Source organism: Nannospalax galili, unplaced genomic scaffold (assembly GCF_000622305.1).
Source record: "Nannospalax galili isolate Female #2095 unplaced genomic scaffold, S.galili_v1.0 scaffold646, whole genome shotgun sequence".
In the NCBI taxonomy this organism is placed as follows: domain Eukaryota; kingdom Metazoa; phylum Chordata; class Mammalia; order Rodentia; family Spalacidae; genus Nannospalax; species Nannospalax galili.
In genome coordinates this window covers 166,989-184,442 of record NW_008355279.1, presented here as the reverse complement: position 1 = coordinate 184,442, position 17,454 = coordinate 166,989, and the positions used below count along the sequence as shown (strand labels likewise).

Here is a 17,454-nt window from a genome sequence, read left to right as displayed (position 1 = left end):
ATGCCTACAGGGCTGTGGAGGACATCCTGGATGAGATGGTTATTTAAGATCATGGGGGGGGGGTGACAAATGACAGGATTTAAAAAAAACTACAAAGAACAGCATTTAGTATTTTGCCACTTAATTATCTGTCCCTAGAAAAGTTGCAACTTCTAGGTTTACAATAAATATGTTCTAATTTGCCTCTTAATGTGAAGTATGAGTCGAATGGCTCCATCAGGTACATGCCTCAGAGACTGGTTATAATAAACATTATTTACTAGGGACAATTATGCTATTTTTGAGTGTATTTAAATAAGCATTCTTATAGCTTAAGCAAAGCTACTCTTACAGTTTGGGAAAGGTTCTCTTGCCATATAGGAATTTGAAGTAATGAATTTTCTTGTTATATACTGTAGTTGATAAAGAGGAACACTAACGATCCTAGAGTACACATGCTTTAAAAGAACCTCATGGCTTCTACTGGTCCCTCTTGTCAGTATTTCAATGCCACTTTTCACTGTTAGTTTGTTCCCTGAAAATGTGGACTATGTAGCAAGGTCTTTTTACTAACTGCTGTCTGTCTCCATCAGCATCCAGTTCACTGAAAAAATACACTACCCAGGAATTAATTTTAGTAAAAAAAGGGAAAAATCTCTATTTTAGGCTTCGACACAGAATTATAAAGACTGGAAGGACAAAGAATTCATCTTCATTTGGCTATTTGGTTTGAATATTTTTTTAAAAACTAATTTTGATCTATAGACCTGATTATTGTGACTCTATAACAGGCTATGGAACAACTGTTGGACGCTCCTGGTTTATGTGGGATGAAGCCAAACATATGGCAAACTATACTATTACAGAGGAATCTGGAGGGTTGGGTTCCTCCTCTGTGTATTATTTTCAACCTATCACCACTGGTCTACAGCAGGAAGCCAGCTGCCAAGGGAAGGGAGACAGGGCCCTCCTGGAGCACATATGCACAAGCTTCTGTGACCACTTAAAATCAAAAGTGTTGACACGATGTGTTTTACATGGAAAACTGAAGGGTGAAAAGGAGCTTGATTAGCCATTTGCTTGTATGTCCCTGACTTACCAGACAGAAGCCGGAGCCGTCCAAGCACTCCTGGGAATTGCCATTACAGTCACAGGGTGAGCATTCTCCTGACAGTGTGCGAAAGAATCCAGCGTTGCATCTCTGAAACAGACGGCCATATGCATTTTCATTACTGAAAACAGACATTTTGATCAGCATTTTCTGAGAGAATAGGGGATGATTATTAAAAAAAATATATATATATATTGCAAAACATACTAGTGTGAGCTTTCTGTCCTGCTATTCAGTGACAGAGGATGTTGATTGTCTATACAATCTTCTTTGTTGCAGAATTTCTTTCCCTCTTCTTTTACCCGACAGAAGAGGAACACTCAATATTGCTCCATCATTTTAAGGAAAAATAAGAATATTTTAGGTGAGAGAAAGAGGAAGGGAGGGAGAGAGAAAGAGAGAGAGATTATCTAATGTCTTTTCCAATCTAAAACAAAGCAAAGTGAAACCAAACCATACCTGGGTATTTTTCAAGGTAAGGAATTGCATTATATTCCCTATAAATAAGGACTTGTGATTTCAGAGACGACCGGCTAGGGCATATAACTTAGAGCTGTGTCTTTCATAAATGTGAGCTTTTAAATAACCCTATGCCAGGGCCAGGCAAGGTTGCTCAGGGGGTAAAAGTGCTTGCCATGTAAGCCCAATAACCTAAGTTCAATTCCTGGAACCCACACCCACATAAAGGCAGAGGGAAAGAAACATGTGCCTCCATAACATACATCATGCACATACACATACAATCAAAAGCAAAGCAAAGCAAAACACTTAATGTCTTCAGACTGTAACATTGCAAAAGTACTGGTAAGGAGGTTGATGAGTTAGTTCTCCTGTACGTTGTCAAACCCTGTGTGGGTTCTGATTGTATCTTTCATTGATTTTCATAATCTATGAGCACACACTATTTTTCTTCATTCAAACGATGAACACCAGAGAAGCTAAGTGGCTTGTGGAATGTCAGTTGACCTGCACATTAATGAGTTACCCTCCCCAGTGTCACCAGTGCCTCCAGGTGAGAAGCACTGTGAGACTGTTTCCTTCTTATGTGATTGTATTTCTTGCTTTATTGGAATATCTCATTTTAAGTGACATTCTAGGCCTGGAAGCAGACTGGCATTTGAAGAATTCTAGGCAGGTAAGAACCTGGATTGTTTCCATAGGCTCAGAGAGGACAGTTCATATCGCTGCCCTTCCCCATGGACTCACTGTAGTTTCCACTCTCCTGGCTACCAGGGAATTTCTCACATCTGGCTGAAGTCCCTTGGACTGTTGTGCAAACCCATTTTCTCTTGCTTTTTTTCCTATGTAGAGAAAAATGAGTAGAAACCATTCACAGTTTAAAAGCACTGATAACTTGAATCTTCAAACTAAGATTAATATTTTCACTTGAAGGAAGAGCAAAAGAGAATAATATTTGTCCACAAAAAAGTCAAAGAAATCTCACCCGACAGAGAGGAAGTCAGGCTGAGAAAGATCACTTAATAATTTACAGTGGTGAGTTTGTAGTCCACAATAAGTCTTTTTCTCAGTTTCCCCAAACTGAGATGGAAGAAAAAGAGGTGCTAAATTTGCAGAGGAAGGACTGAGAGCATTTAGTGTCACGTTTTTGGTTCTTATCACAAATTAAAACATACATGTTTTCATTATGATCTAGCACATAGGTAGGTGTATCTAATCAGGTGTTATATTTCTTGATGCCACTGATATAGATTAGGCTATGGATCTAGATCTACGTACATATCTATATACGCACATGTATGTACTCAGAAAAGACACTCATAAGACAACAAGTAAACTCCTTCTGTGTAGAATGCCTTAAACCTCTCTACTTTATTTAAAACATATCTTGGTTATGGCTCCTAAAACTTGATTTGATGACCCATGAATGTGTTGCATCTTGCAACTTTCAAGGTCCCAGTTATGAGAGGAGTGACTTAACGTAGTAAACATGTGACTATTAGTTAGCTTGGTGACTTGGTTTTTGAGCCCTGTAGCTGATTATATTAGTCATCTTGAGAGCTTCAGATTTGGCTCCTCTGATGTCAAAGCCAAGGGATCTGTGCTTTATTAATAAAGAAATTTGTGATTTAGAACAACTTTATGTTTACAGAAAAACTGTGGAGCTGCATTTTAAAAAGTTGTCCCAACGATTCCAATATTGGATCAGGTGGAAAGATCTCTGATGGTGCCTTGTATATATGAATTGCTCAGTCAACATGTGATTTGATGGTTTAAGCCTGGATAGCTCAAAACTAAGGCATATGGGCTTTTGGAAACCCCAAACCCTTCCCTCACCTTCTCCTAGGGCCGAATTGATCTCAAGTCTTTCTCAATAGCCCAGGAGCCACTACCTGGTTTGGATGCAAGATAAAATCATCTTGTGCCAAGTTTAGGAGGGGATTTCAGTCTGAGAGTTTGTCGTTATTCATTTATCTATTTTTCAGGCTGAGGCTGTGACCTTGAGTGAAGGATGATTTGGCTCCAAGATTGTGCTGTGAGACATAGGAAGAAAAAGGGAGGCAGGGACTGGGCTGGGTTGAGCAGTCATTTGGCCTCCTGCCCAAAGGGCAGGGGGAATCTGGCAAATTCCTTTCCTACTGGGCTATGTCCACCTGAAAGAATTATGTGTTTCAACTCCTTTATCCAGAGAGGAGTCATCTTTAAAAATGATAAATAAATGCATGCAACAGATAGGCAAAAGGAAGTTCTGGGCAGGTGGAGATTTTGATGCCATCATCTGGGCATATGTACTAGGTATCTTGAGCCTTGTGTTTCAGAGATTTCCCTGGAACAGAGTTAAGAGGTTGAGACAAGTTTAATTATCCCGTAGGAAGGCACTTCTAGGGTGATTTCTTTATTTGGAAATGTTTCATCATGGTTTACAGAGACCTGAGATCTTTTAATTAAATGTTTTCTTGAAATTCCATAGGACCTGGAAAAATAGAACTTCTGTAATATTAAAAACCAGATATTTTCAAGACTGAAATCAAGCTATATTTCTGTTTTGTTACTGGTTAATAATTGTTAATAATCCATTGTGCCATTTAGAGGCCTGTGAAAAGATAATGGTCTTCTCATATATTAAAATAGTATCTGTTTTCTGTTAGATGGTGCTTGGGTAGGCTTTTAGAAGCACACTGAACTTGCCCACATGAGACACTGTCTTAAGAAAACAACTCTAACAATACATAGGTGAGCTACCTTAAAGAATATTCGGAGAGGACGGGTATGTGGCTAGAACATTGGTTCAGCATGTGTGAGGATCCCCAGCACTGAATAAATGGGATCTAGTGGTGCTCACCTATAATCCTGACACACCAGAGGTGAAGGCAGGAGGATCAGAAGTTCAAGGACATCCTTGACCTCACAGTGAGTTTGAGGCCAGCCTGAACTATGAGAGAAGCTGTTTTAAAAACAGACAAAGAACATTCAGAGGATTTGTACCTTTGTGATGGGTCGGTCCATGGCCTGTAAAATATTAATGAGAAAGACTATAATGATGAGGATGACACAGGCAGGAGCAGCTATCATCAGTGCCATTTCAGTTTGTAAGAGGTTCACACTGATCCAAATCTTAGTTTACTGAAACATGCTGCCCACAATAACCAGTTAAGTTGAATGTTTAATTGAAAAGGAATATCTATAATGCCTAAGTCACTATGTACGTCATGTTGCATAATTTTCTCATTGTAGTCCACAGTAAACTTATGAAGTAGGTTTCATTGTCTTCATTTTACAGATAGAGACTTTATTAGTTAGCTAAACCAAGAAACACAGATAACTTGGGGTTCATATTCTTGGGCTTTTTCTTCCTCAAATTTGAACTTGCATGTACCATTAACATATTCAAGCAAGTCTTCCTTGCTAGATAATTTTGTTTCCAATTTTTGATTATTACAAACATTACAAAGTGGGATGAAATTAATAGAAAGTATAAAATTTATCTTTTATACATTAAGAAGAATATTCTTTAAAAAGTAAACTGTTTAAAAATATGTAGGCTATTAATATGTAAAAATCATTGAATGGTAATAGTTCCTTTTTAAACAATTATTACAGTCAAATTGTCATTTTGGTCAGTTACTTTCCACTGAATCTGCTGTACACTTTTTGTGTTTTTTCATTATTTGCTGGTCCCCATTAGTATAGCTTGTTCCTGCTCTATTAAGATTGAGTTTATCAATGTCATTTACTTCTGTCTGTGAAGAATAAGAATTTTCACTTGTTTACTTTGTTATCATTTGTGTGAGGTCTGCCTTGGAGTAGAAAACAATCAAGAAGTGCACACTTGTCTAACTTTACATTTCTAGAAATTGGAACTAGATGGAACTTTAGGAGGAAACTAGGTGTGATATTTACATGTGACAGTTACATTTACTTGAGATGACAGTGTATGTTGTGTTATTTGAGATGACATTATTTCCAGAAATTCATCATGAATTCATAATATAAATTATTTAATAATAGAATCACAATGAATTAAGATTAATTTTTTTTCATTTGGTGAGCTTAAATTTTTAAAAAAATATTTTATTTTTAGTTTATATGTATGAGTGTATTGCCTGCATGTATGTAAGTGCACCCGTGTCGTGCAATGCCCGAGGGCAGAGGACAGAAGAGGGTGTTGGTTCCCCTGGAACTAAATTTATGTATGGTCGCCATGTGGGTACTGGGAACCAAACTCAGGTCCTCTGCAAGAACAGCCGATGCTCTTAACTGCTGAGTCATCTCTCTAGGCCTGAGCTTAAAATTTTTAAATATGTATTTATCTTCATTCTTAAAATATTTATTTTATTGTATTTTCTGTGTATGAGTGTATTGCCTGCATGTGTGTAAGTTCACCCATGTCATGCAACACCCACAGAGGTCAGAAGAAGGTATTGGATCCCCTGGAACTGAAGTTACAAATGGTTGTTAGCTGCCATGTGGATACTAGGAATTGAACCACTGCAAAAGCAGTCAGTACTCCTGACCGCGGAGCTATCTCTCCATCCCTGATTTATCTTTATTTTTTTGAGAATATCATACATATGGATGTCATTTCCATACCGCCCTCCCCCCCACCTCTTCCTCCACTCGCCTCCCTCCCAATTTGAATTAAGACCTTTTTAAAGAAAGAGATATATACAACTTCATTCTCATTTGAAGACGTCCCTTTGAAGACAACTAGACTCATGCCAACAATGATATCATTGTACAGAAAATTTTTGAGTTTTCTTAAAAATTTTAAATCATGTTCTTTTGAAGGTTGCAACTTCTAGGTGTTTGGAATTATTACATAAAACAAGTACCAAGCTAAGTAATATAATTTCGTTCTACAGTCACAGAAATCGCACTGTGCTTCCTGAGTACTACCACAGTGGCTCAAGCTATTGACCATGGGCCTTCACTTCTGCATAGATACTGGATCTCTGAAATCTTTAGGATTTTTGTTGAGAAGTCCGATTGAGTAAATAATTTAAATGCTCTAATAGTATTCTCTTGAGATCGAAGGTCCCTAATTACCCATTTAACAATGGCACAGTTGATGGGATTTAGGAAGAATCTGAAGTGGCCAGCTGAGGGCAGGAGACACATCCTGAGGTCTCTGAATAGATGAACTTATGTCCTGAAGAGAAGTAGTTTGGAATCTCCAGCTACACCCAACCACAGTGAATGAATTACAATAACATTCCATTACCAAGAGCATGGTCTCTAGCTCTGTGCCTATACTAACAGGACCCAACCAAGAGTTGGAGTAGAATTGGCATTGTGTCTGCAACCAAGGATCTACAAACATTTACAAATATCTTGACTTCATATTCCTTTCTAAATTAGACTTTTGAATTTAAATTAATTAATTAGGCTTTTAAGTAGAATTTTAGAATTTAGAATTTAAAATGAAGAATTTTTAAATTTTAATTAATTAGGTTTTTTGAGACAGGGTTTCACTACGTTGCTCTGGCTGACCTGGAACTTGCTACGTAGACCAGTCTGGCTTGAAACGCACAGAAATATGATTGCCTCTGTCTCCTGAATGTTAGGTCTAAAGTCGTGTGCCATCATGCCCAAGACTTTTAGAACTTTGATGAGTCAATTTTTGCTTTAATTAACAGAGACTTAAAGTAGAAGTCTAAATTCATTCACTGGTGTCCAGTGTCACTGCTTTCTTCTACATTAGTATTTTTCAAATATAAAAAAACATGTTAAATTGTCTTTCTGCTTGGATCTTTGTATGTATATAACTAATCTACTTTCCTCTTATTTTAGCAGTCACGTGCAGCCGTAGAAAGTGCATTTAATGACACAAACACCAGCATTTCACTCCAGCTTTATGGGCTCTCATGTGCATTTCCAATAATAGATTTGCAGATGTAATAAGCAAAAATTGAAACTTGTGGGGTTGTCCTAGTTTGTTTCTTCATTGCTGTGACAAAATACTCTGACCAATACCAACTTGGGGAGGAAAGGGTTTATTTGTCTTACATCTCCCAGGTCACAGTTCATCAGGAAGCCCAAGGTAGGAACTCAAGGCAGGAACCTGGAGGCAGGAGCTGGAGCACAAGCCATGGAGGAACACTGCTTACTGTCTTGCTCCCCTGGCCTCTGCTCAGCCTGCTTTCTTAAGCAACATAGGCTCACCTGCCCAGGGGTGGCACCACCCACTTTGGGCTAGGCCCTCCCACATCACTCAACAATGAAGATGCCCCAGAGACATGGCTACAGGCCAGTCCTATAGAAGAAATTCCCCAATTGAGGCTCCCTTAACCCAGGGGTGTCAAATTGACACTAAAGCTATCCAGCACACAGGTAGCAATATTTTAGTTCTAAGGTCAGTGTTAATGATCTTTTTGAGATAGGGTCTCACCATGTATCCCTGGCCTGGAGCTCACTATGTAGACCAGGATGGCCTTGAACTCACAGAGGTCCTCCTGCTTCTGCCTCCCAAGTGCTGGGACTAAACATTGTGTGCCATTATACCTGGCTGAACCCCATTTTTTGTTTAAGTAAATGATAAAAATCACCTTAAGACAGATATTATCAGTAGTAGCACAAAAATAACAAAAGAAACAAACAAATAGCCAAGTGAACAACAACAACAAAAAAATCAAAACTATTCTCACTTGGATGACAGAGCTCTGTGCTCTTACTCAGCATCTACAGGGTCCTGGGTAGTACTGATTTGCATCTGCATAAATTGTGGGTAGAATTAAGAACCAGATAGTTCTGTTTTCAGAGATCTACTGTGGACCAACATAACCGCATCTACTCAAACATCTTTTCAGGCTTTGTGGCAGAGGAATGACTCTAGGTACAAATTAATTTATTAAATGAGGAGGCATTTCATGGATTATTTTTTCTTTCTTTGTTTATAAAGACAAACAAAATACCTGCAATGGAAAACATCTCCAAATTGAACTATTGATAACTTTTTGGCCCTATCTTTTATTTTTATTTTTTCAGATGGGGTTTTTCAGATGTCCTTGTTTTTCACATATAAATTTATAGGCAAGGTGCCAAAATGAGTTAACTAATTATACAATGTGCTCCGAAAGAAGTTGGCCTCTTGATTGATTTTACTTGAATCTGGATTGAATTGCCCATGTATCCTCCCTTGAGTATATCTAAGCTCTTGTTTGCGTAACTGAAATTCCCTGCATTTTAATAGGTGAAGTTAATTTTTAGATTTTGACAGTGATTTCACCATAGCTTGATTAGGAAAGTGGTTTCAACATTCCTTGGAGATTTTTCCAGCTCAAAGGCATTTCTTCTGATTGCCACAGCAAAGCCAAGATAAAAGTTGAACATGGATGATGGTTCTGGGTTCTCCTGGGGGCTCTCAGAGCTTTGTCCTTGAAGTTTAGGAGTCATGTTCACTATGCTTTGTCTAGTTTAAAAAACACTTCAGTTCTTAATTTACCAATAAAATGGGGACAATGATTCAGATGCCCTAGACTTCTTAGGAGCACAGAGTGTTCTGCTCATCTTAAACCATGACCTCTGATTTAGTAAGACTGGATAGTTACCTTAATGTTCATGTCACATCGATGTGACTATTCCTCAGAATGAGTATTCTCCTGGGTAGAATGCACTGGTGTAGCACAGATCTCAAGTAACTATCTCTACACCCTGTGCATCAAATATTCATCAGGACTATAGATGCCAGTAGACTCGGGTTTGTTGAAATAAATAATCCTCTTTATTAGTAAAATTGAAAGGGTCAAACAGGAAGTTTCCAACCCCTAAAGCTATATAGATTTTCCCTATGCTTATTAATATTGATGAACATTTCTTCAAATTTTCTCCTTAGGAAGTTACTTAAACTTTCTAAGTTGTTCATTTATAGTAGTGATTGCCACTTACATAAGGTAATGAGGATTTGGGGATGCCTTTTTATTTTTCTCTCTTTAAATAAATCCCCTGCTAACATCTGACTTTCTGGTCTGGATTCTGCTCCTCTGGCCTCCTGTGACCGACTTGTTCTTTTCACTTTTTGCCTTCTGAGTCTTGGTTATACAACCTAACTCCTGCCAGATTTTTTTTTCAGAATCTGAAAACTGACTCAGTTTTATTTGATTTACTAGGGGCAACTGCTGTGGACAGATTTCCAAGAATGGAAGAGATTCAGCTTTCAGGGCCAGCTGTAAGAACACACAGAAAAATGACCTCAACTGCAGGCATTTGGGAGATTCTGATGACTCCTTAGCCATTTACAGGGAATTGTGTTGTGAAATGACAAACACGTCTGTTATCTTCACTTGGGTTCTTTATGAATAAAAACAGCTAATATTTATGGACAGATGCCAGCACTGAGCTAAGTGCTTTTTATGGATTATACAATTTAATAATTACCATTTAATGTTCTGGAGTCTTGAAAATGTCTGCCTAAATTACCTTTTCTTTTTACAAGAAGTCTGGAGGTTGAACTGTTACAGATGAAGATGGCTTCTCTTCAGTGTACACAGGCAAGCTGCTTCTCACTGGTCGGGTGTTGCAGCAGTACCCAGTGATCTTGATGAAGGCACTTCTGTGTGAACCCTCTGTGTTCCTCACCCGGGCTAGGGATGTTTTAAACCCCAGGTCTTTGGATGGGCATCCCAGATCCAAGTACACCACCATCCATTTCTTGTAAGAGGAGATGGAGTGTGACGCGATTAAGTGCTGGTCTTGGGCTAGAAAAGCCTCCGCTGCTTCTTTGGGCTCAGCTTCCAGCTCTGCTTCTGTTTCGTTTTCTCCCCTCTTCCCCAGCCTTCTCATGGAATTCGCTCATACTGGCTCTGCTTCTGTCCACCAGTCTGTGCCTCCGCCTGTTACCTGGTTCTGCCTCCACCGAACCTCTGACAAATAAGTCTTGTTCTCATCCCTGTAGTCAACATTGTTGAATTCCCTCCCTGGAATTCTTTCTTCTCTTGGTTATCTAACCATCTAGCTCTTCTGGCTTTTCCATTATCTTTTTTTTTGCTCAGTTTTCCTGGGGGCGATGGCATCAGTGTGAGCGATGCTTTCTCCTCTGCTGCTTTCACTCTGTTGGTGTTTTCCAGGCCACCTATTTCCATCTTTTCTCTCAACACAGTTTTGCCAGATGATGTCACCTCCTCCCACAACTACACCTTCCACCTACATCACAGTGACTCCCAAATCTCTCTACATATCTCCAGTCTGGTTCTTTCTGTCACCTTCTTGTCTCCAAGTTCATTTTATACAAGTTCATTTCCAGTTCCAGAGGCACGTAGAAAGAATTTAATGTGTCCCATGCCAACATTATTACAGCTTTTCCTAAATCTATTTTTTCCCTCTTTATATTATATCTTGGTTAATGATAAAGATGGTAGGACATAGAAAGTGATGAATTAATGTTAATTACACTAATATATTTTGCATAAATGTAATTTTAAAAAAATACTTCAACAAGAATTCTTCAAGAAAACGGTTCACACATAGAATGAGAAATTGTCTGTATCTGTTCTGCCTCTCCTTCTCTGCAATCGCTGTTCTACTGGTCTTTATTTCAACTGTGTTTTGACTGCTGGCATATCACATGTGTGCGCATTAAAGAAGATCTCAGAAATAAATGCACACAATTCTGAATTGTAGGAGCATGTTCTCGAAATTCAAAGTCCCAGTTTTGGGATAGATTGTAGGACTAGAAGCTTTCCAATGAAATTTTTTGTGCTGAATGCACTATTTATTAGAGGTTAAGCAAGTGGAATCTGGTAATTTGAAGCTAGAATATCCGATATCTTATTAAAACTCAACAGTAACCACAGCAACTGCTCAGAACTTAGATAACAAAAGATCTTTTTTGGAGAGAAGCATTGTGTCCTTGGCATTATATAGAACTGCTGGCATACGTTCATAATAAAAGAATGAATTTTAGTAAGTTTTATTGTAATTTTTAAATCCTCTACATGCAAACATCCCTTATTGCTTCCACCTGAGGTAGGTCATTCCCATCTCCTACCACTCTCTGTGTACTGTGATATCATAAAATTTATGTTTTTGCCTCTGAAATATTACTAGACAGTTCTTCCTTGCTTCTGATAACATGTCTTAGTTTAGGATCTTGAGTATTTCTCCATCTTGAATTGTTATTTTCTTTCTTTCCCTTCCCCTCACCAGACTTCCTCTTTTTTAGTTTACTCTTCATAGCAGAACCACTTTAGAAGGCCTTATCATACTACTTTTCTGCCTCAAGCCCCCAGTGGCTACAATAGTAAATAAAAACTCCCAAGTCTGACATATAAGGCTTTGTGCTAGAAGCCCAGCATCTCTTTAGGGTAAACTTCAGCTCCCTCTGCTCCAATTAAATCACATTTCCTAACTCTGCCCACATGGACCATGTTCTTGCCTATCTTGATTTTGCATATTTTGTCATAGAAGCCAAGGGGGTCTTTCCTCTTCCATCTCCTGGGAACTTTCTTCTCGGTCTCGCAGACTTGGGAGCTTACATGGTACTTTGCAGGTATCTCATTAGAGCACATGGAATGTGATATTACAATTTTAAATTTACACCTCTGTTTCCCTGAGGCCACTGTTTGCTTCTTGGGGACAGGGATAGTTTTTTTTTTTTTTTTTTTTTTTTTTTTTTTTTTTTTTGTCATCTTCATGGCCTCACTGCCCATCACAGTGACTGAAAGATAGGCAAAAGATGCTGGAAATATGCCAGCAGAAAATATCTATTTGAATCTCTAAAGGCTGAGTCATGTGCGAGCAAATTGTGCAAACACTTTGGAAAGCAATTTGCCAAATCTCACAGTACAGATATTTCTAGTTCTGAATGAATCTTATAATGCTGAGGGGAAAGCCAGTTCCTGAAGAGAAATAGAATGATATCTATGTTGCACTTTAAAACATGCAAAATGTTATGGAATACCTTGTATAGGGATATGTATGTATATATAGAAAAGTAGGGAAGAATGAATGGGAACCTAAGAAGTCAGGCTCAATGAGGGTAAAAGAGAGGGAATGACATTAAGACAGGATTGTGGCTTCTAACTATGTTGGCAATATTTTATTTATTAAGCTATAGGCAGAATATAGAAATTGTCATGAAAGTCTGAAAGGAAAAAATGAGGAGAGAAAGAAAAACAAGAATGCTGCGAATGCTGCTTAGGTTGATTAAGTATTGAATCTCCATGTCTAGACCTGGTGATGTCTTCAAACAGCATCCCTAGGAAGTGACTAATGTGTGCCTGACAATGAATTCATATGTATGTGTATAATTTCCCCAGCTTCCTGGCTATTCACTTTATGTAACCTTATCATTACACATGGTCTAAAAATGAGTGTAAGGACATTCCTTACTTAATTTGCTCTTCCTTTGTTTTTCCTTTGCAGCCATGCCCCCCACATGGCATCCTCCCACAGGGAAAGCAGTCATCAGCTTCTAGGCTCTTCTGGATATCTATTTGATTTGATTTCCAATGACTATTTGATTTTAGCAGTAAAGTTATCTGTCCTAGGCTACCTGTGAAACCTAGAAGATTTTTAGGGTTTATTTATAGTTTCATTTATTTTGGATGGACTTTTCTTTTTTAAAAAAGATTTATTTTATTTATATTTTGTGGGTATGAGTGTTTGCGTGCTTGTTTGTATGTGCAGTGCGTGCATGCCTGGTTCCCATGAAAGCGGGAAGTGGGTGTCAGATCCTTTGGAACTGGAGTTACAGAGGGTTGTGAACTACCATGTGGGAGCTGAACTCTGGTCCTCTGCAAGAACAGCAAGAGTTCTTAGCCACTGAGCTATCTCTCCAGCCCCTTGTTGGGATTTTCTTAATTTAAGGAAAATTTACAGATTCTCACAATAATGCACAATATTCTCATTGTCCTATTGACAAACTAACATGTTAAGATCCAAGATGAAGGTTTGGTAGCCCATTTTCTTTCTCCAGAGGGGATCTGGGGTCCAATCTTAAGCAGCACTTTCTTCTCAGGCTCCATGTCAATAAAGATCCAGCCAGCTCTGCCTTTCACTAACAGAACATGAAAAGAGCAACCCAGAGACCAGACCCGTAAGCTCTTTCTACCTGGCCTGGAGCTAAAGGAGAATTCAAAGAAAGATTGCAGTGACTTCAAACAAATGAGGCCGAACTGTAGAGCTTAAGACCATGTTCTCACAGTCTGCTTTTCTAAATTATTATTTTTTATTTATTATTTTTATTTTATGTGTATGTGTGTATTGCCTGCATGTAGGTAAGTGCACCTGTGTTGTGGGTGCTGGGATTTGAGCCTGGGTCTTCTGCAAGAACAGCCAGTGTTCTTAATTGCTGAGTCTGTTTTTTTTTTGTACAATCTCTTTTCCATTATTATTTTATACACAGGAAAAAGAAGGGAATTAAACAGCTGATTGGGCTGGGGATGTGGCTCAGTTGGTAAAGTGCTTGCCTAGCATGTACATAGCCCCAGTTCAATCTCCAGAACTGTGGTGATGCACACCTGTTATCTTAGCACCCAGGAGGGGAAGTAGAGGCAGGAAGATCAGAGATTGGGCTATATAGGGAGTTTGAGGCCAGCCTGGGATGTGTGAGACACTGACTCAAAATAATAAAATCAAATAGCTGACTAAACTAAGGGATTGTGGAAATGGTTCCTCTAGAAGGCATTCCATAAAATGACAGGAGAAAATACACTATCAGCAGCGGAAAGGAAGTAATCTGTCAGCTCTTTATCTGGAGATGGTTCAATGGCCAAGTGCAGGCATGAAATGACATCCGATTGACTTTTTTTTTTTCTGAGTTGAAGGTCAAGGATTATTTCAAATATCAAGTCACCTCTACCAGATTTTCAAAGGCTCATTTAAAAATATTAATTTAGTAGGGAGATGAGGTTAGGGAGGGTGGTGGGAGATGAGAGTAATCAGGATGCGTTTTATACACGCATGAAAATGTCAAAGAATACATTTAGTTAATAAGAAGTTATCTATTAAGATGGTTTTAGAGACTGAAATAAAAGCACAGTTAGCCTGTTAAATAGTTATTAAATATGACATCAGAAATTGGTATAGCTGCATGAAACAAGCTAGAAATAAGCCTGAGGTAGAATTATTTATATTCAGCTTCTTTCCAATCATATTTTCCTCATGGTCCAACCTTCCGTTTCTTCATTGGTGGAGCTCTGCTTTATGTGTAAAAGCTGTAGCCTCCCAAACTGGAGCTTCCCGAGGCTGCCTTCTGTTTCCACAGTGCTGTGTCTCCCTGGGTTAGTGGAAGAACCTGTCTTTACCACTTGGGCCTTACAAGTGCAAGATCTTTGCAAGTTCCACTGGTGTCAGGGTCTCTGTGGTCTCTCTATTCACTGCTCTGGTAACCCACACTTCTCCATCAATGAAGCGCATTTCCTTTGTGTTTTCTGACTCCTTAGTTAGACCTGCTCCTCAGCCTTTCTTAGGTAAGGTCACCAAAAACAGCACAAACCACAGCAACGCTACTATCTTCTCAGGCATTCTGAACTCAATTTTACATTTCAAAAATTCAGATAATCTCCTTGGAGATAAGTCTTTGTTGAAGTGGAAAGTTCCCTTTAAGAGTAATAATTCTAAATGTTAATTTGGTGGTGACATGGATACAAGTGCTTGTTATAAGATGTATTTCTGGAATAACTAATAAGGGACTGAAGATTATTACAAAGTTGAATTCTATCCATCCAGGGATTGGAATTGCCCTATCAAAAGATGGATTATACTTCACATATTTATAATCTCCTTTCACAATTTATAGCAATCTGAGAAAAATTACATTTTTTTTGTGGTTAGTTGGCATAATCAGAGTAGGAGCCCATTTCAACAAATCAGTTTTGATAGGGTTTTCAACATAACCACAGTGAGCTAAATGTTAAATTGAATAAACTGAGGGAATTTCATAGGTAATAAAAGAATTTTCCAATGCCTATCCCTTTATTGTCAGCCTGATGACAACTCTACAAGTCTTTGCCCTGCAGACACACGCATGGAGGTGCCATTTCTTTTAGTGCTTATATCCCCAATGGCAGGATATGATGAAAATCTTTCCCTCAGCATTTTTAAAAATTTGTTTTTATTGAATTTTTGTGTATTTCATACAGACTCTCTCAAACGATCTTAATCATCGTTATGGCCCCATCTCCACCAGCACCCTTCCATAGCCCCCACTGGAACCCATATACTCTGTCATCTGTATAAGGGCCACTGTGTCAAGTCAGTGTCCCCAGATGTTCCCCAGAGCAAGTCCATCCACTGAGGCCTAGTCAGCCTATTTAGAGCCTTTTGTTATAGGAATATCAGCTCTTCTGTACCTAGAAGTAATCAGTTGCCAGTATCTCTTCAGCTAAGATTGGGGTCTGCAGTTCATTTCCCCAGTGCTATGCTGGGTTTTTGTCTGCCTGGTTTGCATGGGACTTGTGTATACTGACACCATTGCCATAGAATCATATGAGCAGGGGCCCAGGAGCTTGTTGGACTCTGTTTCCATAAGATTGTGCACCTCCTCCCTGGCTCTTACAATCTTTTAGTCCCCCTGTTCCACATGGTCTTGAACCCTGTGTGGGTGAAGTTTAATATAGGGGTCCTGTACAAGGACCAGCATTCTGGAGATTCTTAATCTCTACGTTTTGGCCATTTGTGACCTTTTGTGTTCCTGGCCCTATTTTGCATGAGGGATCTTCGTTAATGAGAATCGAGAGGTTCGTTAGTGTCCTCTTCTTTACCCCTGTTCTATGTTCCATGAGCCTTAGGTATAGAGGTTGCACTGTAGATATGTTGGTTAGGCCTGGGCAATTCATAGACAATATCTGTGTGTGACCAGTTTTGGTGCTTGCCAACAGTCTGCTTCGACTGGTTCAAAATAAGCTTCTTTGATGAGTGGTAACTGGGATATTTGTCAGGGAAGAAGGCTGGTCTCTGGAGTCTTCCTAAGTGTTTTAACAAATGTCTACATGTCTATCTGTTTTGTAGTCCCCATGTTCACCATATAACTAACTGACTTGTTGAGTGAATGGAAGATTCTCATAAATATACTTGCATTTAGAATACCTCTAGCTTTAAGATGGCAGGGGCATTGATGTGATCTCCTACAATCTACTGGGATAGTGACCACAATTCTCTGCACTTATGTCCTTTGGAGGCAGCCTGGAACAGTCGAGATCATTGGATTTGAGTTCCAGCTTTACTACTGGGGAAACGTTGCCCAGGTCATTTAATTCTCAGCTTTCGTTTCCCTTTATGAAAAATGGAAGTGATTGTCATGTTAGCTTCTAGAGTGGCTGTGAGGATCAACTAGCACTGTGCCCTGTGGTCCAGTAAAAGGGCAGAGGCTTTGATAATCAGTAGTGTCCTCCCTTCCTTTGTACTCGTCTGTGACAGAGCTATTGGTTATAACCGGTAGCTTCTTGGTGAGGTGGAGCTCTTCCTGTCTGTATGGCACATGGCTCAACAATGGTGTTAGAAGGTACTGGCTTATTGTCTTTCTTCTTCAGAACACTTGCTTCCTTGAGAGCAGAAACTGGAGTTATCACTGAGTTCTCAGTACCTTCAGAGGACAGGTGCTTAATAAATATGTAGTGAATGTCCTGGCTATATTTTGGCATTACAAAATCATTAATTGCCAGAGCTGGCAAGGCCCTTGCCCCTTAAAACTTGGAAGCTTGAAACAGTGAAATAAGGAAGGCCCTTACCAAAAGCTTGGTGCTCATTTCCCTAAGCCACACACATCTTGATGAAGGAAGAGAAAATCATAAGGAAAGCTGAAGGTGCTGATGAAGTCTGTGCCTTTTCTGGGGCTGTAAACAGCCCTGTGCGATCTCTCTGTACTTCTCCAAGGAAAGTTGACTCTGCTCATGTCTACCAGACTGATGGTAGATTTCAGCAGTATGGGCTCCTTGTTTCACAGGGAAGTGCCATCCCCACTATATATA

At 39.1% G+C, this 17,454-nt stretch overlaps 1 protein-coding gene across 2 annotated transcripts in view; it reads right to left on the bottom strand.

Annotated features, from left to right (window-relative positions):
• Lama4 (laminin subunit alpha 4) overlaps positions 1–17,454 on the bottom strand; it is a 162,751-nt gene that overhangs the window by 124,507 nt on the left and 20,790 nt on the right. For both annotated transcript variants that reach the window (XM_008852394.3, XM_017803011.2), the window contains exon 3: positions 1,079–1,180. In XM_008852394.3, the coding sequence (XP_008850616.1) occupies positions 1,079–1,180 (102 nt within the window). The remainder of the gene's footprint in view (positions 1–1,078; positions 1,181–17,454) is intronic.